This window comes from Puma concolor, chromosome D1 (assembly GCF_028749965.1).
Source record: "Puma concolor isolate L17-30 chromosome D1, mPumCon1.1.hap2, whole genome shotgun sequence".
Lineage (NCBI taxonomy): Eukaryota > Metazoa > Chordata > Mammalia > Carnivora > Felidae > Puma > Puma concolor.
This window is the reverse complement of record NC_141676.1, coordinates 18,149,533-18,177,046: the sequence shown is the minus strand read 5'-3', so window position 1 is coordinate 18,177,046 and position 27,514 is coordinate 18,149,533. Positions and strand designations below refer to the sequence as shown.

General features: G+C 52.5%; 1 protein-coding gene across 1 annotated transcript in view; it reads right to left on the bottom strand.

Annotated features, from left to right (window-relative positions):
• SYT13 (synaptotagmin 13) overlaps positions 1-27,514 on the bottom strand; it is a 42,650-nt gene that overhangs the window by 7,931 nt on the left and 7,205 nt on the right. The window contains exons 2-4 of the mRNA XM_086677610.1: positions 6,249-6,474; positions 3,903-4,037; positions 2,435-2,736 (exon numbers count right to left, since the gene is read on the bottom strand). Coding sequence (XP_086533736.1) covers positions 2,435-2,736; positions 3,903-4,037; positions 6,249-6,474 — 663 coding nt within the window. The remainder of the gene's footprint in view (positions 1-2,434; positions 2,737-3,902; positions 4,038-6,248; positions 6,475-27,514) is intronic.

Here is a 27,514-nt window from a genome sequence, read left to right as displayed (position 1 = left end):
GGCTCGTCACCTTTGTATAGGGTGCCAAGGCCCTGGATGAGCCCGGCCGGCTGCACCCCAGCCAGACAATTTTAGCAGCACCTGCCAGCTCAACTCTGCGGCTCCAAGTACCTGCTGACAAAAATAACCTTCTTCACCCACACCCTGCCCCCCATCTTTCTCTTGGGCTCTCAGCGAATCATTCGAGATGCCCTCGGAGTGGGTTGCTCTATGATCCCTGATGACGCACACGCCACATTCGGGCTGAATGTCTTCCGGCAAGAACTGGCTGGCCCCTCCGTTAACCCGTTCTAGCCCACAGAGGAGCGAAGCAGCCGCTGAAGGCTCTGCCCGCCTTGTTCACGTCAGCGCACACCCTCGAGCTGGGGCCAGGGCCACCCTCACCTGCCGCGGGGCGCCAGCTCCTAGGTCGGACGGCATGCTGCAGTCATTGTTCACGTGTGTGGAAGCAGGCCAGGGGGCCACGAGGATGTGACAGTGTCCTTGAGGCACAGTGGCCCCTCTGAGCATGATGAGGATTAGAATGCGTGCACTGTGAGGGCAGGGCCTGGTCCTAATTTCTGCTGTGTCCCCAGCTCCTGGCGCTGTGCCTGGCACAGGCTGGAAACCGGGCAGGGTGTTTGTGGGATGAATGAACGTGTCTTGCTCTGCTAGGGGGAAGGCTAGAAGGTCTGAGACTTCCAGAGAGATAGGCTCCCTCGGCCCTGGCGGCACCGAAGTCTCCAAAGCCCTAGGGGAGCCCCTCCACCTCCAGAGAAAGCTGCTCTACCAGCCGAATAAACCAAAGTGTGCGATCTTCTTCCCAGGCCCCCCGGGCTGTGATTCCGCACAAATCCCAAACCACGCGCTAATTAGGGACTGTGCTTCAGAACAGCCTGGTTCCAGCTGAGAGTGGCTGCAAATTTTTGTCCATTTTCTGAGGCTGGGAAAGAAAGAAAAATAAGGCAAGGAAGAGATTATAGCAAAAAGGGAGGCAGGTGGGGACTGAAGGCGTCCGTCAGGGAAGGCTCTAGCTGATGGAGCCTCATACACCATCGGGCACTCAGACAGCATTTACATGGCACAGTGGTGAGGGGACAGCACAGGACTCACAGCCAGACCAACCCGGTCCCGAGGTCCCGCTTGTAATGTCCCAGCTGGGTGACCCTGTAAGGGTCACCCAGCTACTCTAAGCCCCAGGCTCCACGTCTGTAAATGAGTCACAGTGTCACCTTTACCAGGCTGCTCCGGGAAAGAACTGGGATAGAGTTCCAAGCAGAGCAGCCGATAGATAAGTACCCCCAAATGAATGCGCTTTGTTAGTATTTTATCACTCTAGCATGGGAGTCAGCAAACTTCTGTAAAGTCAGGTAGTAAATACTTAGGACTCTGTAGGCCACCCAGTCTCCCCGAGAAGGCACCGGCCAGCAGGTTGAGACTGGTCTTCTAGAAGGTTCTCTCTAGGCTCCACTGTGGCAGCCCTTGGATAAGGCCTTGACCCCAGAGCCTAAATAATCACACACCGTCCTACAGCCCTGATGTCTCCGACCCCTCGCTGCCCTGACCTGGGAGGATCGAGAGACCCCTCTCTGAGCAGTGCAGCCTTTCAGCAGACCTTCCTCTCACACCCTCGGCTCCCCTGACAGCAGAGGGCTGGGGAGAACCATGCCAGGGCTGGTGACAACAGAGAGCACCGGGCTCTGGGGCTGTCCCTAGCCCAGTCCATCCTCCAAATCCCAGTACAAATGCCATTTCGCACCAGGCCTTCTAGAACTCTCCATCAGAGTTAGGTTAGGCCTTTCTTCCATGTCTTAGGATTCAATGCATGTCCAATATCATCGTTGTCCTTGTCAATGTCACTCGTCTGCTCCAGTTTATGCCTCTGGCCTGTAAGTTCTAGGTAGAAGGATTCCACACGGTGCTCATCTCCCCAGCAGTGCCTGGCACACAGCAGGGACACAGGGAATATACGTGAATATAAATGGGGCCATTACTGGGGCGCCTGGAGGGCTCAGTTGGTTGAGCATCTGCCTCCTGATTTCAGCTCAGGTCACGATCTCACGGTCATGAGATCGAGTCCCATGTCGGGCTCCATGCTGGGTGTGGAGCCTGCTTTGGATTCTCTCTCTCTCCCCCCTCTGCTCCTCCCCCACTTACTCTCCCCCCTCCCCCCGAGCATCAGAGCCAAATCACACATAATGTGTTTTCCATGATGGCAGGGGGATCTTACATGGCAAGCTAGAAGCAAAACCAGACTCCAGAAATTCCATAGGCTGGGCTGAGTCCACTCCAGCCCTCCACCCTGTTCACGACACCGAGCGTCCTCTCACACACGCACACGCACACGCACACGCACACCCGGGGAAGGTCCGCTTGTTTCGAGAGCCCTGGCCCAGTCCTGCCGCCGCATGCTCCCCTAACAGGCTTCAACTTTCCTGGTGCGAGGTCACCCTACCTTAACTGAAGTCTTCAGCTCACCCCACTGGGCGGCCCCCAGAGGCACAGACACCCCGTCCAGGCCCAGGCGGAGCTCCCCGACCACGCTGTGGCGGGAGAAGCGGTCGCAGGTCCGCAGGGTCAGCAGCAGGGTGGCTGTGGGGAGCTCTTCCTCCGCCAGGGGGAGCGCCAGGCCTTCCTCCCACATGGTGTGCAGCTGCCGCTTCTTCAGGGCCGTCTGGGCCTCTGCGGTGCCCGTCCTGTTGGCCACGCTGCCTTGGACATAGCAGTCACAGCCTCCATCGTGGCCACTGGTCACAGCTGCAGCCAAGGAGATAGCAACACGGACGTGGGACTTTCTCAAGGGCAAGGGTAGAGGAGAAACACAGGCCTGCTTTGAGCTGCCGCAGCCAGCTGAATGGCCATGACCTCAGGGGTACGAAAGCCCCAGGGCTGACCACCTTGGCTTTGCGGAATCCCCTTTCAGTAAGACACTCTGCAATGGGAGAGCCTCCGAGGTGGCCAATGTCAGCACACGCTGGTCTTCCCCTGGAGAACAGGGACGTGACTGGCTGCTTCCCGGAGCCCTTCCCACCTCATGACTCTGAGGTTTCCCCAAGATGCCGGGGCCCGCAAACTGCTGAGGGCTTTTATGCTCTGATACTGTAATTTTTAAATTTTTTTTTAACTTTTATCTTATTTTTGAGGCAGAGTGCAAGTGCGGGAGGGGCAGAGAGAGAGGGAGCCACAGAATGGCCCATTGTCAGCCCCAACTCCTTTGCAAAGTCTTAGCTCTGTTTGCTGATGGCAAAATTGTTGGGGCAGAGAAACCAGGGGCATCCTGACCCCTTGGACCAGTTCTTGGATTATAGAAATTTTGCTGACCATTCAGAACACCCTCTTTATCCCCCACAAAGCCCCGTTCAATGTCAAAGGCACCTGTGGCAGAGACAGCTAGCTGTTCACCAAAAACCCGTTTCCTCTTTTTGCTGAGCACCTGCTAAGCCACATTTCCCATGCTCCTTTGCATTCAGTGGCCATGTGACTGGGTTACAGCCAATGGGGTCTGAGCAGGAGTGATGCATGTTCTGTGTGGTCATGGCTTTTAAGGGGTGGTTGTGCTCCCTCCCTCTTCTCCCTCTCTCTCCACCTGCTAGATACAGATGACAAGGGGGCCTGAGAGGATAACGGGGACCCTGATGGAAGGAACCTGGTCCCTGAATCACCATTTGGAGGAAAGAGGTTTGAATCACCATTTGGAAGAGAAAGAGGCCAACCAGGATTCTCCACTTTGAATGTTATATGGGAGGGGAGTGGATTCCGCCCCCCACCCCCCACCACACACACACTTCAGGGTCCGTTCTTTACCGAGTGCTAATCCAGCACTGAGTGCTCCCTCCAGCCTCAGGTGCTCCCATTCCTCCTATACAGCTCCTCCAGGGGAGACGCACCCACGGAAGCCCATGAAAGTCAAATACAAGTAATACCTTCCAGGCGAGTCACAAACAGTTCCGCCTTCTGCTGGTCATAGTCCAAGCGGTAGTGGAGTTTGGGGGCTTGGTTCCAACTGGCGGCCTTCTCCGGGTTCCAGGCCTCTATGACACACACATCCTCTACCACACCTGTCCAGAGAGGTAAGGCCGTCACTGCCACCCGCACTATGGTCCTTGTTTTTCTAGATCCTCTCTTTCCCATGTGCTACCCATGCCACGAATGGAAACCAAAAGCGCTCTAGCCGGGGGCCAAGTCATGGTGGCCACCCCAGGGTGACACCTGCGGTCCTGGGATTACATGTTAAGGGACCATCACAGCCCAGTGCTCAAGACATGGCCTTTGGTGTCACACAGGAGCTGCCACTTAAGAGTTATGTGACCTTGGACAAGCTACTTGACTTCTTCGAACCTCAGTTTCCTCATCTTTGTAATGGGAATGATAACAGTGTCTCCTTCCTAGAGTTACTTGCATTAAATGATTCAGAAGTTCCCCCCAAACCACAAATATCGCTCACTCTGCCCCTCATTGGAACAGGAGTCAAACATCTGGAAGATTCTCGTTAGTCAAACATAATACGAGAATTAAAGGATCCAGCAGCTGTAGCCGACTCCACTTCGAGCAAATTGGAACTGAAAAAGTTTTGATTCTCAGAACAACTTTAGAGGGTAGAAATTTAAAGGCCTATTTAATTTCCAAAATGGCTTGTTGTGGGGTTCCTGCGCGTGGGGAAAAATTCCTCTGGTGCGTGTAAGTAAGGAACAGACTGACCACGATGTGAGCAATGCGTAAATCGAGACCGTCCTGAACACAGGACTCAGGTGGCTCCCAGGGGCACCACAGAGATGATCACAGCAGGGTCAGTGCCAGAAGGGTCCTGCCTGGCACCCACAGCTCTCCCCTCTCAGGCTACCCTCAGCCTTCGAATTCAAAACCAAATCAAAGCCAGACCAAAGCTGGCACGGCTTGGCAATGCAAGAATAGATTCTGCTTCCAGAAACAGAATTCTGAGCTCCCCGGGGGGCTGAGGATCATCACTGGTGGGAGCAGGACACGTTGGCCATCACGGGAACAGTGTCCGATGAATTTGGCATCCTCGTCGCCTGCACTCCCTTGCCTCTGGTCAATATTTGCTGAAGAATCAACTCCTGATAGATGTCTATGGAACCAGCGTTCTGGGGGGGTGGGGAACAATGACGAACGATGGCAAAGAGAAGACAAACTAATGTGTTCCGAATTCTTTAAAGTTCCAGGCTCTGACACACTGCCCTGTTCTTCCTGGTGGGCAGCATCCAATCCTGGCTCCCCCCGAGCTTTGGGAAACCTGGGGTTCCCGAGAAAGGGGAGCCCTCTTGTGATTATGATTACTACCCCCAACGCTCCACGTGCAAGCTCTTCCTCACCCTCGGATCTTAAGCTGTCGGGTCCTCAGTGGGTCTATTTGACATCTTTTTAAAATGCGGGGCTAAGACCTGGGCAGATGCGTTCCTGCCACAGGCACCTTGCAAATTGTTCTTGAAGAAACGCCAGGCTAATCGCTGTGGTTCTGGGTGGGGGGCGGGGGCACCGGCTCACCGGCCAGCATGCGCTCCAGTTGGACCCAGGCCAGGAGATGCGTAAAAATTGGGGTCAACGTCGGAGCCAGTTACGCTGCCTCCCCTTGTCCCGTCTGCCTCTCCGACCACACAAATAAAACCCCAGACCACACAAGAATCCGTTCTCCTGGATGTGTTTCTTGCCTCCTTAGGACAGCCTGCACGCTCTTTGGGGTAGGGGCTGTGCCTGCTTCGCGTATCTGCCCCAGCGCCCAGCACGGCCCTGTACCGCGAAAGGTTGCTGCATCTCGAAGTGGACGCTGATGAGAAGCAGGATAGAAACAACAGTGATAACAACACGCTTTGGTTACACCTTTGCTGCCACGCCCTGGGCTAAGCACTTTATATGCATTATTTTATTTACACTTTGCAACAGCCCTCCCGGGAAGACAACAGCAGAATCCCATTTCCGGTACGAGGAAACTGAGGTCCGGAGAGGTTAGCCACATGACCAAGGCCCCACGAGGAGTACGTCAAAGGGCAGAGAATTGGCCCCGGGACTCTGGAAGCCCACGCTTCAATCATGGCCCCTCCACGTGAGTTGAAAAGGACTCTCCACTCCCCAGTCGGAAGCTGGAGGCCTCAGAGAGAAGCCGGGTAGCAATAGGTCCACAGGAATAAAGGACTGTAATTCCCAGGCCCTGTGCCCCCGTGCTTGCCCAGCGTCAAATGCTGGGGCTGGCCATGAGACGCCGTGAGCCCCCCTGAGTACTGCCCGTGGAAGAACGAGGGGCAGGAGACCCCTACCATTCTGAGGAAGGATGAACAGTTCCTCTGTGACCTGCCTCTTGAGGCGGCTGTCATTCGGGGCCTGGGGGCTGGCAGGTGCAACAGGTTCCTCCGTGGTCCTCAGGGTATAGTCCGCATAGTTGATGACCTCCGGGGCTGTCACAGCCGGCCTGGGTCCGTAGATGTCTGGCAACTTGAGGAGGGCTCGGGGCTGGACGGGCTCCGTGGACTTTTTAACATTGAACTGCAAACACACGTCACTCTGATTAGTCCACGAGAAGACCTCCCGCCTGTTTTCTACCCACAGAAAGGAGAAGCCATGACCCGCCCTTTCACGGGAGGCAGAGGGAGGGCTGGGGTCCCTTTATGCTCCGAGAGGCACCACCCAAGCAGCCAGAATGTCACTTTCAAACACAGCAGAATCCACAACACTGCGGCTGCGATGACATCTGGGCCCTGTTCATCCTCCCCCTTCCTCCCCCTGTCCAGTGGTCTTCTGCTGTGTCCCCTGGGGTTATCCAGGCCCATCACCTGTGCCACCTGCTTCTTGTTCTCTCACCGCCCCTCCCCCCCCCTCAAGAGACCTACAAGCACTTGCCCAACCCAGCCCTACTCACCTTTCTGACATTGTTCTAGAATCTTCCCTTTGCACGGCTCCCGTCACTGGGCTCCCTGCTTCTCAAACAGGGCTGAACTCTTTCTGAGTCTGATTTCTGGACCCCAACCCCTCCCCCCAAACCACCCCCCACCTCCACCTGCTGTAAATTAAGTCCCTCCCCCAAGCCTGTCCCTCCCTTTCACCACATCCTGCTCTTTGCTTTATAGCTTTGAGCTCGCCCCTATATTGTTATTTTTTTTTCATAGGTTGGCCTGTTTGTGTCCAGTCTTGTGTGAGCTCCATAAGCACAGGGATTATGTCTTATCTTGCTCCTTCTGTATCCATGGTGCCTGCACAGCGTCTGCTCACAGGGAGGATGCAATATAAACCCGTGGCTAGGGCTGCCATGTTCAGTTGTATGGTTTGTGCACTGCACAAAGGAGCCCCGATGAGGGGCAAGTGAGGGTTGAAATGCAGTGTGTGCACCACATGCCCAGCTGTGTGCCCTGAGGTAGGGTCTTAGTCCACCTGGAGGAAAGGGCATCTTTTTCTCTACACAAAGGCCTGCTTGCTTGTGAAGCTTTAAGTATGCAGGGCTGCGTCACACAGACCAGTGGAATCTTCTGTCTTTCCCTCCACTAGGGACTGAGATCTCTTCTACCTAAGGGATTCCAACTCATATACCAGGCAGCAATATCAGGGGTCTGCCTAGTCCCCCGGAAGTCAGGGACTGATGGCCAGACCTAGAACTCAAAATGCTGGGTGGGTAGCCCATAAAATAACCCTCAAATTGGGGCAGGTGCAGACCCACAATAGAGTCCCCCAAGCAGCCTCCTGCCCTCCTCGCTGGCCCTGCTGTCTCTCCCTTCTCTGTGGCTGCTGGAGGGGCTGGCCAGGGGTCAAGGCTGCTCTGTGACCCAGGGACTGGGGAGTGTCGGGCAGGGGTGGCAGTGGGGGTGATGCAGTCCTGGAGGGGGGACAGCACTCAGAAGTTCACGTGGTTTCCAAGTGCGTGTTTAGAGTGTTTGCACAGTCTACGTTTCACTCTCCCGGGATAAATCCCGGACATTCTGCTCTCCTTGACCCTCTGTCTCCGACCGTCCCCGAGGGAGGCTGGACCTCGGTGACCTTAATTATCCAGGAATGCACTGGGGCTCAAAGGGGCCACAGGCGGCCGCCGTGCAGGTGGCCTGCTGCTGCTTTACCTCCTCTTCTTCTCAAGTCCCTAAAGGGCTTAGAGGGGATAAAACACTTCCTTCCTCTCTCGGAAACACCGCCCAGCAGACTGCAGCGCAACCGAGACTGTCCCGGTCTCTGCTGAGTGTGCCCGGCTCGCACAGGCTGGAAAAGCACTTCTGACTTAAATGGAACACAGCCGCCCAGGAGCAGACAGCGGGGTGGCTGCACACTTACATCTAGATCGGCCTGACCCCAAAGCCCGCTGCCACCGTGGCTCCCGACGCCCTTCCCACCTTCAAGCCTTTGCCTGGCACAACACCCACTCATCAGAAACGTTTGTCACCGCTACGCACAGCAACCACCCGCAGAGGGACCTGTGCGATTTGCACACTCAGGTCCCCTCTGCGCCCTCACTCCATCGACGGTGTCCCCGGGCATCGAGGGACCTGGCCTCTAATACTGACCGTGCCACCGGAGCTGAGCAACTTTTGGCAGGTCATTGCACCTCTCTGAGTGTGTCACCTCAAGTGACACGTGATTTTCAAGGCTTGCTCCACTCCTGCATTCTGAGCTACAGAGAGGTGAGAGACACAGCTCTTTATCTGCAGGTACAGGGGAGCTGGGGAGTCAATCACACGCCGGAGAGTAAACAGCAGGCATATTTGGCAGTTTGGGGCCGCAGTACAGAAGCAGGCATCGGGCAGTCTGTATGAACAGCCCTGGGGGGAGAGCGGATGGTGTGTGCAGGGGGCAAGCAGGAGTCTGGGAGGGCCTCGGGGAGGGGCCAGGGCGTGAGCCAGACCTTGAAGGAGGGGTGGATGAGAAAGCGGGGCAGCGAGCTGGGGGAGGAAGGCTGTGCCCCTGACTGGAGCCCGGGGCCCCCAACGGACACACACATAGACAGGAATGACATGTCTCCACGTCTTTTTATCCTCCACAAAGTGGTGCCCACCTCCGATATTTCACCCAAGCCCGAGTTACAATTATTACACTATCGGGGCGCCTGCGTGGCTCAGGGCGTTAAGTGTCTGACCCTTGATTTCGGCTCAGGTCTTGATCTCATGGTTCATGAGATCGAGCCCCACGTCGGGCTCTGCACTGACAGCGTGGAGCCCGCTTGGGGTTCTCTCTCTCCCCCGATCTCTGCCCCTCCCCTGCTCGCACGCACGCACACACACACACCTTCTCTCTCTGTCAAAATAAATAAATTAAAAAAAAAAAACATTACGTTTATTATATTATCACAGGAGGAATCAGAAGCTCGAGCAAGTTGAAGGTCATACAACTGACAAGTGATATATAACTGAGCCTTCAGACATTCTGACTCCAAATTTGTGTCATTTCCATTGCCCTGCACCTGCTTCTCAAAAACACAGTCCCTGTTTGTCTGGGATGCTGGACGCAAAGAGAGAACGACGGGGCTCAGTTCTGAGTGAGGTTCACTCCGTGTTGCTTCAAGCCTCCACAGAGCCTGGGTCAGCACTCCTTCCTGCTCGCTGGCTCTGAATTTGTGAGCCCCTTGATAAGCTCAAGAGCCTGTGACAAGAGCTTAAAATGCATCGCCACAGCACAAAGTTGGGGTGTTCCTGGTTGTCCTCCAACATCCGTTCCCTCTCTATTCTGCCTTTCCTCCAGATCCCCTGGCTTTCGGGATCCCTCCCCGGCCCCAGCTCTGGGTTGGGGCAGGGGGACCTGCTTAACGTGATCCCATGGGCTCCTGGGTACTGTTTTTAGCACAGGGGTGGGCACCTGTCCCGGAAAGCGAACCCAGACAGGCATGGCACGGAAGTAGAAGAGATCCTCTCCCCTGCTGGACAGGTAGCCTGTGGCCCCATCTGGTGACTGCAAGACGAGCCAGTCTTGGGACAAAGTTGACATGGCGGACAGGAGGGTGGGGACAACAAAGGAAGCTGTGTTCTCTGGTCACAGTGTTATGGAGCCTCCGAATCAACCAAGCCCGGTATCCCCGCTCGGCACTTCTGAGTCGCACGAGCCATGTGGTCCTTCCTGTGCGAGCCGGTTTGGGTTGGGGTCTTTGTGGTTGGCAGCGGGGGCATCCTGAACTGAGACACTGCCTTTGTCATGAGCACACAGGATGCCATGACTGGTGGAGAGAAACTGCCTGGGGTGAGACGCCTCTCCCACCTCCTGAACGTCTCCGCATCCAGCCGAAGGCATCCTCATTTGCGGTCTATCCTTGCCCTGCCCTGCCCTGGTAAGGTCCTGTGTGGCAATGGTTCCCTGAGGTGGAGAGCGATTTGTCGCCCTTCACTGGGGGCAGGGTCTGATGCCTGCTACACTACTCCCTTGCAAAAGCAGCTGCTGGTTCCCTGTCTCGTTCTCTTGTACAACCGTATTTATTGCATTTCAAAACCCTGGTTCCACCGCATCTTTCTTTTTTTTTTTTTTTTTAACGTTTATTTATTTTTGAGACAGAGAGACAGAGCATGAACGGGGGAGGGGCAGAGAGAGAGGGAGACACAGAATCGGAAACAGGCTCCAGGCTCTGAGCGGTCAGCCCAGAGCCCGACGCGGGGCTCGAACTCACGGACCGCGAGATCGTGACCTGAGCCGAAGTCGGCCGCTTAACCGACTGAGCCACCCAGGCACCCCACCACTGCATCTTTCAAACGCATCTCTGTTTCCACTTAAACGACTGGAACTTCAGTGCCCCAGGAGCAGAAAAGAGGTTTGGGAGTGGGGGGGGGGGCTGGGAAAGAATTATGAGTGGGGCACAAGCGAGAGCATCTCGGAGGAGGGAGGCACCAGGGGAGCGGACCCCTGGAGAAGGACCTGAGCTCCAGCCTAGCACCGCAGTGTGCGAGGGGTGGGATTTGGAAGTGGGGACTGTCTCTCCAAATGTCCCTTGAACCCAGGGGAAGGGCCTGGCAATGTCGATGCAGAAGGAGTCAGGGAAGGTTCCCGGTGGGGCGGACATTCAACGATTAAGGCACCCCCAATTGTGCTGGCATGGCAGGTACAGAGAGGGGAGACCCCTCTGTTGAGTCTCTGCAGATTGTCCCTGCCTCTCACCTGTCCCCTTGGGCCCCTGGCTCCTGCCGAGAGTGTGGACCCCGAGCAGCTTCATGTGGCACAGCCCCACGGCGCCTTGGGTCACGCCCCTCCCCTCTTGCCACCTGCCCGGGGGCTTCTCAGTGGCTGCTGAGGTGCGTGGGACATCCAGGGTCACTGTGGGTCGGCCCAAGGGCAACCCAGATGTGCCAAGACTTAACACTCCACGGGATGGGGGGGGGGGGGGGGAGGGACTTGACCACTGTCAGCTGGAAGCCAGACCTGAATTCTTCTCCTTTCCTCCTTCCTACCCGTCCCCAAAGTATCTTCAGTCACCCCTTGGAAGATGACACCTCCAGCAACTGTCCTTGGTGCCAGGTGGTGGCCGGCTCAGTAACACCTCTGTGTGTCCCCCCCCCCCCCCTTCCCCGCTGCATCCCATCCCAAGATGGCACTTCCTGCCTAAGAGCAGCTCAGTGGCCTCAGGGTGGGCTCAGCCTTCCCCAACCCAGGCTGAGACAGATGGCATGGGGGGAGGGACAACCCTTCAGCTAACGAACAAATATTTATTGAGCCCTACTAGAGGCCAGGTCCTATGCTAAGTGTTAGGAACACAGAAGTGAACAAGACAGATGCTGCCCTTCCCTTAGGGGGCTGGTGTCGGAAAAAGAGAAATTAATTATGCGGCTAATGATCTGTAAACAAACGCTTAACCTTACCAGAGGCGTCAGGCGACCCCTAACGTCACAAACGTGATTAAGTTTTTCACCTAAAGACTGTTTATTAAATTGGGCTCTCGTGCTCGGGCATCCATATTAAAGCATCACGTCACCCTGGGAGCTGCGGAGGAGCCAAGCAGACTCGGCTGGAAAGGGGGACAGATGGCTTTATCCCTTATACTTGACCTTTCGAAAGCAGAGGGCAGAGGAGAGAGATTCAAACACAGAGTGTTTGGATGATGTCAAGCACAGGCCACTGCAGCTAAGCTCAGCGAAGCACCCCCCTCGGCGGGGAGCTGGGCTGGAGCAAGGGACCTGCCAGCTTCTGTCACTCTGGACTCCAGTACCCGTAACCACGCACACCAACTCGCGTACAAGAGTTTGAAATGTAGCCCGGTGGTCAGGCGTTCAAAGTCCGGAACAAGACAGCGTGGTTGGAGTCCAGGTTCCGCCAATTACGTGCTGTGTGATCTTGGGACCGGTTAATTAACCTCTCTGTGCCCCCCAGTTTCTCCATTTGCAAATGCTAACAACACCTCTTTCCTGGGCTTGGATTGAGGATGAGCTAAGCAAACCAGCGTCAAGCCCTTGGTACCAAGGCTAGCATGACAAACCCTCAACAAATGTTGGAAATACTTGTTTGAACCTGAGGTCTAGAGCAGTGCTGTGCAAAGTGGGGTCCGTGCATTGAGTTCCTGTCCGCGAATTTGCGTGTGAGAAGGTACGTAGATGCTAAAGCCAAACCGAACAGGTTTTTTTCTCCCACGGATGGTGTGAGAAGCTCTGGGGTAGACCGCACTTCTCCCACAAGAGCTGCTGGGGCAGGTGGTTCTTCAATGGCTCCCAGGGCCCCTCACCTCCTGGCGTGCACCCCTTTGTGTAATTCTCTTCCCCTGAGTGTGGGCTGGACCTCGTGACTTGCTCCCGATGAAAAGAATACGCGATGAGCTGTCACTTGTGCGATTAGATTACAAAAGAATTAGATTTCATCTTGTCCGCTCCCTCTGGCAAGCAGCCTGTGATGTTGAGGGTGCCCTACGGGGGGACCCGTGTGACAAGGGAGGGAGGGCAGCCCATGGGGAACCGAATCCTGCCCATAACTTGGCAGTAAATCCTTCCCCAGTCACGCCTCAAGATGACCACAGCCCTGGACAGCACGACCCTGAGCCGGAGGACCCAGCTATGCTAAGACCAGATTCCTGACCCCCAGAAACAGAGAGCTCGTGTTATTTTAAGCCACCAATTTTGGGGAGAATTTGTTACGCGGCACTATATAACTAATACATCTGTTCAGGAGAATTAAAGTATGAAAAACATAGAAACTACCACGCATGCACCGGAATGGCTAAAACTAAAAAGAATGACAACATTGGGGCAGCTGGGTGGCTCAGACGGGTAAGCGACTGCCTCTTGATGTTGGCTCAGGTCATGAAGTCGTGGTTTGCAAGATCGAGCCCCGAGTCGGGCTCTGCGCTGATAGCGTGAAGCCTGCTTGGAATTCTCTCTCTCCCTCTCTCTCTCTCTGCCCCTCCCCCACTCGCTCACGCACACCCTCCCTTTCTCTCTCTCTCTCTCTGTCAAAATAAACAAACATTTTATTTTTTTATTTTTTTTTTCAACGTTTATTTATTTTTGGGACAGAGAGAGACAGAGCACGAACGGGGGAGGGGCAGAGAGAGAGAGGGAGACACAGGATCGGAAACAGGCTCCAGGCTCCGAGCCGTCAGCCCAGAGCCCGACGCGGGGCTCGAACTCCCGGACCGCGAGATCGTGACCTGAGCTGAAGCCGGCCGCTTAACCGACTGCGCCACCCAGGCACCCCTAGACACACATTTTTAAAATAAAGAACGACAACCGTAAGTGTCGGCAAGGACGGGAAACAATGGGGAGGTTCATACGTTGCTTGGAAGGGAAAATAGTAAACCACTTTGGACAAGTGGTACTTTCTTACAAGTTAAACTTCTGTCTACCCTATGGCCCAGCAGTTGCACTCCTGGGCATCCAGCCAAGGAAAATGAAAATACGCGTTTACACAAAGACTCACCCATGAATACTGATGGTAACTTTACTCATAGTAGCTCCCCACTGGGAGCCACCCAGGTGTCCATCAACAGGAAAATGAATAAATAAATGGTGGCTTCTTTTCATGACGGAATACTCCTCAAAAGTGAAAAGAAATGAATGACGGGTACACCGACAGCACAGAAAAAAATCACAAAAACGTGCTGAGCAAGAGAAGGCACGATGCAGAAGAACATATCCTGCAGCATTCAACGGATATCTTAACTCAGGGGACATCTGCAAGGTCGGGAGACATTTTGCTGGCGGGCGGAGGCTGTTCCTTGGGTAGAGGCCGGGGATGCCGCTAACCATCCTCCAGTGCACAGGCCAGCTCCCTGCAACAAAGAATTATCCAACCCAGAATGGCAGCGGTGCAGAGGTTGAGAAACATCGATTTGCATGTGGTTTTTAGAACATGGAAAATGCATCGCTGGGGATGGAAATCAAAACAGTGGTTGCCTCTGGGGGAACGGCATGGTCAGAGGCATGTCAGAGGGTGCGGTTACAGACTATGGTATAAATATTTGTCAAAATTAATTAAGCTATACGCTTAGAATATGTGCATTTCACTGCATGCAAACTGTACCCCACTAATAATTTAGATAGAAAGACCGAGATGGATATAGATACACACACACACACACACACACACACACACACACACACACGCTCTCCCCTAGTAGACATTAGGGTCCCTAATGTCTGGACAACGGGCAGTAAGTCCATTAGGTCAAGCTAGAAGTTAATGGGCAGCAATAGTCTTTTTGTCTCCAGGAAAGGACTACTCCTAGAGGCTGAGTCGGTGAGTGGGAATGGCCCTCTGTCTGGGCTTTCCTTCCAATCATATAGAGAACTCTCCCAGAGAGAATTTGGGGTGCAGCCACAGAGGCTCTTCACCAACCCAAAGGCTTGATCCCCACAGCCCATTCCCTGCAGAGGGCATCCTTGCACACACCCACAACTGGTTGAAGCTTCACGGCTGACGGGCTACTTGTTACCAGCCCTGTATTAGTCAGGCAAGGCCGACTGCCGTGTAACAAACAGGCCCCACACATAAATGGCTGAACATAACAAAAGCTGATTTCTTACAGTCTTAAAGGGTCTACTAGCTCTTCTCCAAACCTGGAGTCCCAGCCTCTTCCACCTTGTGGTTGTGCCCACCTGCGCCCGGCACTGTTCAGATATGAGCTCACTGAGTCCCCATATAACCTTATTAGGAAGTGCTACTAGGATCAATCCCATTTTCCAGATGAGGTTGCACTGACAACTAGTGAGCCCTGGGGGCTTGATTCAAACCCAGAGTGACTCACTCCAGAGCCCGGCGCTGAGCCGCTCTGCCCTGCTTCCAGCCCCTTTCTCCATCTCCTCGCATCTCCAGCCATACTTTACTGCTCACTGGTGTCTTCCTGCCACATAGACTCATGCCCAGGCCACTGGATGGCCCCACTACGCAGCCCCTTCCCCCGCCCCTGCCCCTGCGTACCCTTCAGTCAGAGGAATGGGGTTGTTACGACTGCTTCCCACACTTGGGTGCATCTAATTCCCACCTGCGGAAGTAAAAAATTCAGATTTTTCTGAAACCCCAAGGCCCAGAGGTTTGGCTGAGAGGTCTTAGGTAGAGCCTGGGGAACATGCATGTCTAACAAGCTCCCCAGCCTGACTGCGATGTGGGGGGGCGTCCCTGTGGCCCCTGGGGGGACACCCCGGTTTTGGAACCCCCCCAGAGATCCAGGTAGGATGGGTATAGTAATGTCCTCCTGTGCGGTGAGCTGCTCCCTGGGCACAAACTCCCCGTTTCTCAGCGAGGTCCCTCGGCGCCCACAGTTACTTGTGGTAGATCTCCCGCTCCACGAAAACCGCTGATACCAAATCTCTACGTCTTAGAGGCTTACGGGCAAGTCCACAGGGTCGGGCCCCGGGGGAGCGTGTACTTCCAAGCTGCAAAGTTGAAATTCACTTTGAAGCAGCAGCTTGTCTTCCGGTCCAGGCGCCACACAGCGTTTCCATGGTGACCCAGCCACTTCTGGTCTCTCATTATCCCTTCCAATACATCCTCTTCGGTGCCCCAATCCCTTTTCAAATCCCCTTCCCTTGGGACTCGCCCGCTACCTTTCTTTCCCCTCCTTTGTTATTTTAAAATCAAGAAAGCTTAGTTTGTGGTTAACGGGGACACTCCCTGTCTCCTCCCTGGTATCTAAGGCAACAGACCAGGAGGTTTGTCCCGGAACCAGCCTTGCCGTCAGTTGGGTAAATGTGCCTCTCAACCGGGGAAGAATGAGACATAACTGAAAATAGCAGCCAGCCCTGGGCAAACCCTGTCTCTGCTGGTGGTCACTCATTCAGTCATTTGTTAAATCTCTAGATGCCGGTCAACTGCAGGAACAACACCATCCAGTCATTTCCCTTGTAGAGTGAGCGTCGCCAGCGAGGCAGAAAGCAAGAAACCATTAGATGCGGAAAAAAGCAATCTCAGGGACAGATGGTGAGGGGGGGTGGGTGGGAGGGGAAGTGGTGTCCACTAAAAATGTGAGGGTCAGGAAAGGTTTTCTGAGCTAAAATTTGGGGGCAAAAATCGTATCGAACGTTAGTCATGTGCTGGATAGAGGTGTAAGCATTTTACCTCCATTTAAACCCCACAACCTCATGAAGGAGGGGCTGTTATTATACCCACTCTACAGAGGAGGACACTGAGGCACAGAGGACTTACGGCTGAAGTCACACAGTTAACTGGATACAGAGCTGGGATTCGAACCCAAGCGCATGCCCACCTCTGCCCTCTGACGCCAGCTATCCATTCATTCATTCGACCAATCGCTATCTCGGGGTGGGTTGTGTGCATTGAAGGGAGATTTTCAGGAAGATGCAGAGGCTCTGACTTTGAGTTGGGCGCTCCCTGAAGTAGGGACAGCAGTTTGATGGAGGAGAGATGGGAGAAGGGCATTCCGGACCAAGGCTGTGGCTTGAAAGTCTGAGTGTGGTCAGAGACCAGTGGATACAGCTAAGGCTTAAAACCCCGCGAGAAGAGGAGGGACAATGACTTCTGCCAATCTCCCAACATCTCCAGAGTAAACAGAATTCACAAAACAAAACCAATCGGTGGGACTGGAAGCCGCCACATGGCAAGCTCCTGCCCAGAGATGTACTTCTCACGGGTGGTCCTGCATTGGCTTCATTAGTCACATCACGATGCCCGAAAGGGCAATATGGCTGCCGCCTCTTGACCATTGCCTATGTACCAGATGCTTCTCGAAGCACTACAGACCTCACTGTAGTTGAGCCTCACACAACCCTATAGGGAAGTGCCCAATAGTTTCTCTATTCTACACCCGAATTTTAATAAATAAAAACAGCCCAGTTCTTTACAAAGGAGGAAACTGGGGCTCAGAGAATTCGCAACTTGTCCAGGATCCTATAGCCAGTATACGACCGCCCTGGACTTGGAAGCCAAGTGCACCCAAAGCCAGTGCTGCTATCACGACACTACATGACATGGTTCCCTGGGGGCTGTCTTTGGATGCCACCCATCAACAGGTGGAAGTGGAAATGCCCAGCCTAGTTGCTTTTGATTTGCCGGCACATTCCCTATCGTTAGACTGATAATAACCCCACTCCCATCCCCACGCGGTTGTCTGGGTTTTTTTTTAATGAACCGTCTGGACGTTTGGGCATCCGCTTTGTTACTGCTCTCAGTTTTGAGTCTGGGCTTGACATTCTTTGCACAGAAAATGTGTTTCATTTGTGCCATGAGCCAAGACAACACCAAGACTATGTTGTAACCTCATGTAATCGACATCGGTCATAAGTGTTATTTCAAAGTCAGGATGTTTTAAAGGTCAGAGAAAAGCCCTCTAGTCTGGGGCTCAAACTCAGTCTTGCCACCCCATCCACTCCATCCTATCCTCTATTTTGCAGCCGCCATAGCAGGGCTGTTGGCAATGGGTTTGACTCAGAGCACAATCTCAGCCGGCCTTTATCTTTCAGAATTTCCACCTGCTCCCCCACCACTGTATTGGTTTCCCAGGGGCTTCAGCGGCCAACTTTGGCTCAGGTCATGATCTCATGGTTCGTGAGTTTGGGCCCCACCTCGGGCTCTGTGCTGACAGCTCAGAGCCTGGAGCCTGCTTCAGCTTCTGTCTCCCTCTCTCTCTCTGCCCCTCCCATCCTCATGCTCTCTCTCTCTCTCTCTCTCTCTCTCTCTCTTTCTCTCTCTCAAAAATAAATAAACATTAAAAAAAATTTTTTTAAGTCTGAGAAATCTGGTTATATGCAATTTCTTGACATTGAATTCAAAATCTTCTTTGTGAACAGCAATAGGATGTTTTGATTCTATAATGCTTGACAATTGATGAAACTATGGACAAAGGCAACAATTTTTAACCTTGTCGTTAAGCCAATATATTACAAACAAAAGCTAAGGTACTAAAATTTGATGCTAGTTTTTTTTTTTTTAACCCATTTAAAAAATCAGAGCACATTCAAGGTTATTCTTATAATGATACCTCCTTCACGCATCTGCATTCTTATAAGCTTTTCTTAGTGGGAGAGAAAGGAGGTAAATTCGGTAGAACCCCTGAGCATGTGAATATCATCCATCAAAAGTGATACAGCGTGGAATAGAAGTAGAGAGAGCCACTAACTGAAGACATCCACCCACTTCTGTGCAGACACTTGGAAAGCACATCATTTTCCAACCTGGTAGTTTAAACGACAGCCAAGTTTTAAAGTGTGCCTTCAAAACAGGACAGGGACCGTTTTACTAGATTATCCTTATATTTTGGTTTTAAGCCCAAACCCTCCAATTTCTACCCAATAAAGCAGAAATCAGCACACACCTGTCACCCACTATGTATTTACCCACCCTTAAAACCATGGAAGATCCACGAATAAGTCCCTGCCCTCAGGAAGTTTACCATGCCATGGTGGAGATGAGATATTCCATAAACAGGAATATGAATTGCTTATCCTAGAAGAACTCAGGAGAGAGTTCAGCAGACATGACTAATCAGTTAAAGCATTATTTCCTGCTCTGCTCAGGGCTCTAGGAAGCGACTACAAATTAGTAGAAATTGGTATACGAGGGGAAAGCTATATGCTTTCCCTGACGCATAGTTATACAAAGAAAACTAAGTATAAAAGGTAATCTTAAAGGGCCATATGTCTAGACTATGTGCTATATAAAAGACTATGGAAGAGGTCCTTATCATTAGTGAGGCCAGAGAAGGCTTCCTGAAGGAGGGACAGTCATGGATAGGAGAGGCAGGGGGAGTTCAAACAGAGCAGAGCAGCAGGCACAGAGGGGTGCACACTCGAGGCATGGGGTATCTAGCAAACCAGCCAAAGAGAAACACTGGGATTGGAGAAATGGATTTGCAAAGGAATGGTGAGGCCAGGTCATGAAGGGTCTCGAATACCCGGCAAAAGATTCCGAATCCTAGTTTATAAACAGTGGAGAGACTCGGGCAGCTTGTGAACAGGACAAGGACAGGAGCATTATTTTCAGTAAATCAGAGGAGCAGGGGCATGCGGGAGGGACCGGAGGCGAGAAGGCCAGCTCGGAGCCACGTGAGAGGAAGCGAGGGGCCGGGCCAGGGTATACCTGTCTCAAGGGAAAAATGAAAGCAGCACGCGGGACAAGTCCCCAAGGAAGATTCCACAGTCCTCCCTGGTGGAGCCACGTGTAGGGACGAGGAGTCTAAGAGAGCTGCGGAAAGGGGAAGGTACGTCCATCACTGCCTCTCGGGTCTCCTTTCTTTTTTTTCAACGTTTTTTTTATTTTTGGGACAGAGAGAGACAGAGCATGAACGGGGGAGGGGCAGAGAGAGAGGGAGACACAGAATCGGAAACAGGCTCCAGGCTCCGAGCCATCAGCCCAGAGCCCGACGCGGGGCTCGAGCTCACGGACCGCGAGATCGTGACCTGGCTGAAGTCGACGCTTAACCGACTGCGCCACCCAGGCGCCCCTCGGGTCTCCTTTCTTAAAAGGGCATCGTTCCTGAGCGTCACTGAATATCCACAGCCGTGGAAGTGTTTAGGCAACAGGTTGACTCTCCTGTGCGACTTTTGTGAGAGATGGCAAAGGACAGGGCGAGAGGGCTGCTTCTGACATTGCTCTCCCCGCGGTCATCCGGGCAGACTCCAAGCCGGGGAGTATCAGCCGCAGCCGTTAACTTTCAAACGGGACGCTAACCTATTGGCCCTCCCTCCGGTGTCACATGGGCCCACATTCCAGCGATCTACCAATGGTCACGAAAATATGATTGGACCGTGGAAGGTCAGTGATATCAGATATTTGGCTCTAAGTTACTACACACGTCAAACAGTTTTGCTCAGCTCGTTGCAAGCTTTTGGAAATGAGAAAAACAGCTGAACTTTCCTACCCACGGATGTGTCTGTTTGACCAAGCACGTCTCAGACGCCTCAAGATGTGCAGAGCACCCTGCTGGAGGGTGGACCAAAGGGAAACCCTGCTAGAGGCTGGACCAAATGGAAATCATGCTAGAGTCTAGACCAAATGGAAAACCTGCTGGAGGCTGGACCAAAGGGAAACCACACTAGAAGCTGGACCAAAGGGAAACCATGCTGGAGGCTGGACCAAATGGAAACCATGCTGGAGGCTGGACCCAACGGAAATCATGCTGGAGGCTGGGCCAAAGGGAACCATGCTGGAGGCTGGACCAAAGGGAAATCATGCTGGAGGCTGGACCAAAGGGAAACCCTGCTAGAGGCTAATGAAAGCAGTTTCTAAACATCAAGCCTTGTGCAAACCGGGCTTTATCATCATTGCCCCTGACCTTCGCCCATTTGTACACCCTCCCTCTGATGCAGACTCTACCTCTCTTCTTATTAATTACTAGGTTCGGTAATAATAGCAAACGTTTACTGAGTACCTTATCAGTAAGGGTTTGGGCGGGAACAGAAGTCACGAACTAGGTCATCGAGGAGAGTGTGGGAGTTTAAGGAAAACACCTTGGGATGGAGAATATGCTGGAGCCAGGAGTAGCCGGGCATGGGAGGGGAGGTTGGGAAATGGGGGCGGGTTTGGGCGGGAGTGGCAGGTAGGGGAGGAGGGTGCGGAGAGTGGTCCGGATGCAAAGGGATGATTTCCAGGCCGGCACTTCAGTTCCGGGCACTGCCTTACCTGGATTATGTGATTTAATCCCCACAATTCAGTGACAATGACACAGTTAACAGATGGCCACACTGAGGCACAGACAGGCGAGGTCAGGAGCGTGCCATCCCACAGCAGGCCAGGGGCGGACTGGATCTGGAAGCCCAGCACTTCCTGTCCTCACTCATCTAGCAAGTGACATCAAATATTTTACTAGAGTCATTTCAACGACAACTGAATTATTAATACCCCTTGTTCATCCAAGAGTCATTTCGTGCACTGTTGCAACTCGTGCAGCCCCCCCAAAGGCTGCCTGGTGGAGTTATAGGAGCTTGGTTTCCAGTGGTGGCCACAGTCAGAGTCACCATCCTCCTCTGTTCCCGAGGAAGCGGGGGGCCCCGATGTGACTCCGCCGGGGACAACCTGTGCAGCTGTGTTCATTGCCTGGAGCTCACGCAGTGGCCCAGGGAACTACAAACACAGCAGCGGCCTCAACCCTGCCTTCCGGACACCAAGCCACAGGTTCAGCTCACCGCGGCAAGTGCCCTGCCCGGTCCCTCCGGTGGCCCTTCGAGGTAATGGATTCGAGGCGCGCCTTTCTTAGAGTCTCACGTTTTCCCGAAGTGAAGAACTCCAGAAACACCACAGGGCAGGCAACTGCTGACTTCACCAGGTGCCGACTCGTGGGTCTTCTTAACAATTGAAGGCCATCAATGACTCACTCTACCACTTGGCCCTCATCGGCCCCCTGCTGGCCTCGTGAGGGCACTAAGGATCCCTCTGGCACCTTTGACCCTGTTGGGCACATGGCCCTCACTCTCCAACCTTCCCAATTTGATTCTGTGGTCCATCATTTCAACAACACCTTTTGGAGTCTAAAGACCCCCCGCCCCCCATCTTCCCGTCCTTCCCTGATGCCGTGTGGTAAAACCCCACCATTGGTGAACTCGCTACAGCACAATGCCTGCCCCCAACCGTCCTGCACCTGGGGAGGTTCCATGAACAATTCATGGTCAACAACCTCAAAATGGCTCCCGGCCCCGCCTGGCAATCCTACTGTTTCCCTAACTCCTGCCCCGAGCCCACATTTTGGAATCTCTCTGTTGCCTCGGGCTTCTTCTACCGACAAAAAGGAAGCCAAGAGAATGGAGATCCATTCACGTAAACCCTGGCTGGACACAGCCCAGGCTGTGGCTTCCCTGTCCTGTTATGCCTTGGGAGGTGCACCCCTCGCTCTCCCCCTCCAAGACCAGTCCTTCCTTCCGAGCCTTGCCCCCGTCCCCGTGCTATTTGCGGGAGCCCGGCCTCAGCTATTTTCCGTCTCTCTCTCCTCCTCTCTCTTGAATGCTCACCTTTCTCTTTCAGCCTGCCCCTCCCCGCCTGTTTTTTTTTTTTTTTTTAATGTTTATTTATTTTTGAGACAGAGAGAGACAGAGCATGAACGGGGGAGGGTCAGAGAGAGAGGGAGACACAGAATCGGAAACAGGCCCCAGGCTCTGAGCTGTCAGCACAGAGCCCGACGCGGGGCTCGAACTCCCGGACCGCGAGATCGTGACCTGGCTGAAGTCGGACGCTTAACCGACTGAGCCACCCAGGCGCCCCTCCCCACCTGTTTTTAAATGTGCTCAACACTGCACTGACTTCTTGTCCCCTGATCAGCCACTGTCCTCACCCTCTCTGCCCGGCCAGGCGTCTCAAAAGAATCGCCTGTGCTTGGTACTCTCCTCATTTGCTCACTCTCCATCCATGCAGCAAGCCACTCCCAAAGGGACCCATCAGCCACTGAAGGTCACTGTTAGTCTCCGAGGTCACTGATGACCTTCACCCTCTGATTCCTATGGATTTTTTCAGTCTTATCTGACTTGACTTTCCGGTGGCAGGTTCTCCGTGGGTGATTCCCTTCCTCTTAAAAAGCTTTTTCTCTTGTTCTTCTTCTTCTGACATTCCATTCTCCAGGCTCTCCTCCTTCCTCTCTGGCCACTCCTCTGGCAAATGAAATGCTGATGTCCGTCAGGACTTCCCAGGCGCTTTTCCCCCTCATTCTGCTCTCTTCCTGGGTGGTCTCAACCATGCTCCTGGCTGTGATTGCTGCTTACGACAGACGACTCCCCAGCACACATCTTCAGCTCCCCCGTATACGTCACAGCCGTACTGTGAGCTCCGGACGTGCCCAGCCACTGGCACCATGGACATCTCCGTGCAGAAAGCACAAAGACTCCTGGTGCTCTCCCTGCACACAAGTGAGCTCGTGACTTCAAGCCCATGACCTCATTTTTGTTGAGGGTTCCCTGTTTCGCTAATTGCTACCACCACCCAGTGGGGTAAGTGAAAACCTCAGGTGTCACCACAAACTCCTCCCTCTTCCTGAAACCCACACCCAACCGATAGGCAAAGCCTGTCGATCTATTTCCTAAACATCTGCCACCATCATAGCGGCCCAAACCAACGTAGTTTTTCTCCAAGGCTTCCCTTGGTCTCTGTTTCCACTCTTTCCCATCTGGAAGGATAGTTTCACAGCCCTAATATGGCCATTAGGCCATATTCACCTTACTGAAGATCTTTCCATAGCTTCCACTGCTCTTGGTATAAACATCCAAACAGTCCTGGTGGCCCAGAAGACCCTGGGTAGCCCTGCCTTAGTCTGACTGCCTCCTTCACTCTACTCCCTCCCGTGACCTTTACACTCTACCCACTTCGACCTTCATCCAGTCCCTCCTGAGTGGTATTTCTTCTTTCCACAGGGCCTTTGCACATGCCCCATGCCTAGAAGACTTCAAATGTCATCCCCAACACCTTCACCTCGTAAAAATACCACTACCTGTCACAGGGATGTGCAAGACCGTTCATTTGGGGTGTGCGGAGAAAATAACAGAATTTCATTTCATAATTTATTTTTATTTCATTGTTTTGAAAGGTCCATCTTGTGCATGTTTTATTAGGCACATGATATGTTGGTAGAGTAACATATGTTTAAGTATATATATGCTTATAAAGAATTAGATATGCACGTATAATGTACACGCTCAAAATTTTTTTTTTACTGAAAGGAGTCCAAAAATCTTGACGATCAGAGCAGTAATCAGCTCTCACTTCTTGGGAAGACTCCTGCCACCCCTGGCACGCCTAACACAGCTGTAGACAACTGGTGTGATGAACATCTCTACTGCTAGAATCCGAGCTACAGGTCAAGGACGTTGTCTGTCTGGTTCCTGCAGTGTCGTCCCCAGGGCTCAGTGCCTTATGTATAGTGAGTGATCCAGAGGTATGTTTAGAATGAATGAGAGTATCCTAGAAGTGGAATGTTCGTGCTCTCCTTCCCATCCTCACAGAAGCCTTTTCATGTCTCACATCTGGAATGTTTTTAACGGACTCTGTCTTTCCTACATGGTAAGCCTACACTCCAGTCACTGCTTTCGCAAAAGATAAATAAGAAAATGACTTGGAGATGCTTAAAATATACCCTGAGTAGCTCCAGGTGCTCAGTCTGTCGGGTGCTTTCAAAAGTCATCTCATTTAGTCTTGAATATGACCTGAGAGAACCTTATCACCATCCCTGCTTGTCGAGGAGAAAAGCGGGAATCAGGACGGTCGAGGCCATTGAGCCCAAAAAATGGTGGAGGAGGAATTCAAATTCAGGTTTGGGGTCTCTGCCTAATCGGCTGCCTATTGTATCTCAGCAGCTTGCTCATAAAGTGAACATTTTGATCCGAAGAGGCAATTTCCTCTTTCAAGTGATCTCAAAACCCTGGATCGTTACGAAGCCCGCTAATTCCGGTGGCCATCCAGAATCAAACGCAAGTCTACCGTGGAGCGGTTCTGCGGACGTTCATTCCTTTCTGTTCTCTGTTTCCGCGTGTTTGGCGATGAGGCTGTCGAACAAAGGGCAGCTCAAGTCACGGTGCTACTTAAAGGGTCCGTCCACTTGCAAGGTAAGAGCCGTGCTCGTTTCTCTTCATAATTTTTTTAGCAGCACGTCCAAAACTGTGGTATATGATGCTTTTTCAGGTAAAACGCTGTCTTCGTGGGCATTAGCCCATTGGCTTCGCAGCTGAAGGTTTTTAAACTGTCTCCGATATTAGCCAAGAGAATGGAGGCCATCCATCCATCCATCCATCCATCCTCTGACTCAGGCAGCCATTCAACATTTCTCCTCACATCTCTGGCCATCTGCCAGTCCTGCTCAGTTTTCTCTACAAAGAAACAGTCCATCTGGGACTTAATGAATGGGGGGCAGGGAGTGGGGCGCCCATGAAATACATCAAAGTACCCTGACGTCTACGCCAGTCGGAGGGAGATTCAACTTCGCAAAATTCCCATAGGCTGCTCCTCCCCTTTGTACCTATTCATATTCAACGTTTTTTATTTTTATTTTTGGGACAGGGAGAGAGACAGAGCATGAACGGGGGAGGGGCAGAGAGAGAGGGAGACACAGAATCGGAAACAGGCTCCAGGCTCCGAGCCATCAGCCCAGAGCCCGACGCGGGGCTCGAACTCACGGACCGCGAGATCGTGACCTGGCTGAAGTCGGATGCTCAACCGACTGCGCCACCCAGGCGCCCCAGTATCTATTCATATTCGTATTCATGTATGCAACGACTAGCTATTTGACTCTAATCTGTTCATGAAAACACGCTGGCCAGCCATTTTCAGAGAGCAGTCACTCGTACTCTGTTAAATGAGACAAGTTTTAATGCATTCCAAATCCACCCAAAAACCTCAATCCACGTCCCAAAATACCACTCTAACACCCTTAAACATCATGTAAAAAAAAAAAAAAAATCTCTCAGGAATTTTCTATACTATAAATCAATTAAAACACCCTTCACTTAATTAGCACTCAGGAAACGCCTCGGTGGGAAGGTTTGCACATGTGTGTAGCCAATTAATACCGTAGGGGACCAAGGCCCCTCCTCCTGGAATCGCACTGGCCTTGATAACGTGAATACATAAGGAGATGATATGGAAAGATAGTAAATAGCACCTCGATTGGACCTGGGTTTGTAGGACCCCCCAGGTACGTGAGTGAAGCCGACTGGGACCCATGAAGGGCTAAAGTTCCGGGGGGGAGAGGGTGAGGAGCACGACAGTGATCACACGCAGTGTATTTAAAGGGTGGGGCAGCAGGTGCAAACAGGCTAGTACAAGAAGGGAGCCAAGGGCTGCCACACCCAGCACTCCTCGCAGAAGACTCATGAGCAACGAAATGTTTTTATAGGTGTGCCCTTGTAGGTTCACTGTAATGGCCATTCCACACAGAGAGGGCCAGGCGTCCACCAGCTGGGGATATCCATATCACGGGACATTATTCAGCCACAAAAAATAAGGTTCTGATACAGGTCACAACATGGATGAACCTTGAGCACATTATACGAAGTGAAAAAAGCCAGACACAAAGGGTCGCATGTTTGAACAATTCTAAATATGTCAGACGTCCCAAATAGGTGAATGCCTGAAGACAGAAAGCAGATTGGTGGTTGCCAGGGACTGGAGAAGAGAGAGAAATAGAGAGCGTGTCTGCTTAATGGGTGCAGAGTTTTCTTCAGGGGCGAGGAAGATGCTTTAGAGCTGGATGAAGGTGAGAACAACGTTGATAGTGTGATTTGTACTCTTTAAACTAGTTCGTGAATTGCACCTCTATTTTTAAAAAAAAAGCTTTGAAAACGACTGTAACGTTCCTATCACCAGCGCCCCTCACATGGGCATTGATCACTGTTTGATATACGAATGAATAAATGAAAGAGTGAACCCTGGTCTTTAGTGCCCTGCTTGCCTCAGGCCACTCTCCAGCCTCATTGTACATCAGGCCCCACCCTGCTCTCGCTTTTTGGGCACCCTGACCTTTTGCTAGGTCCTCCTAAGCACTAAGTAAGGTTTCTGTCACAGGACCTTTGCACGGCTGCATTCTTCCGGAGCCCCTCACCTCCCTCCCCATTGCCCTGATTAACTTCCTTTCTAGTCCAGCTCTCAGCTTGGCCATTACTCTCTCCAGAAAAGCCTTCCCTGACCTTCCTGACTGGGTCAGTTCCACCTTACCCTCTCCTAGCACTAGAAGTTTCTCTTCAGGTCACTTGCCACAACCACATCTTCATTTATCTGGGCTCTTCTTCTAACTCCGGTCTCCTTTACCACAACATAAATTTCATGAGGGATAAGAATGGGTCACTGTGTTGTTGAGGAGGGAGCAGCTACCACTGTATCCCCATCTCCAAGCACGGTACCTGGCACATAGTATGTGTTCAGTAAACATAATCAAGGGAGGGAGAGAAGGATGGAGGCAAGAGGGAGGAATATATCCACCCTTTTCATCTGTTTTCCTTTAGAAACCTACAAACACCGGACAGCCTGGGCGGCTCAGTCAGTTGAGCGTCTGACTCTTGATTTCATCTCAGGTCACGATCTCACGGTTTGTGAGATCGAGCCCCGCATCCGTGTCTGTGCTGACACCACATTTCCTGCTTGGGATTCTCTCTCTCCCTCTCCCTCTCTTTTTCCCTCTCTCAAAATAAAGACAGAAACTTAAAAAGAAAAGAAATTTACTAAGACTTGATTTCTTAACAGATTGGCTACAAAGAGCCCTTTGTATGCAAGTGTATGTTGATTCTGACAT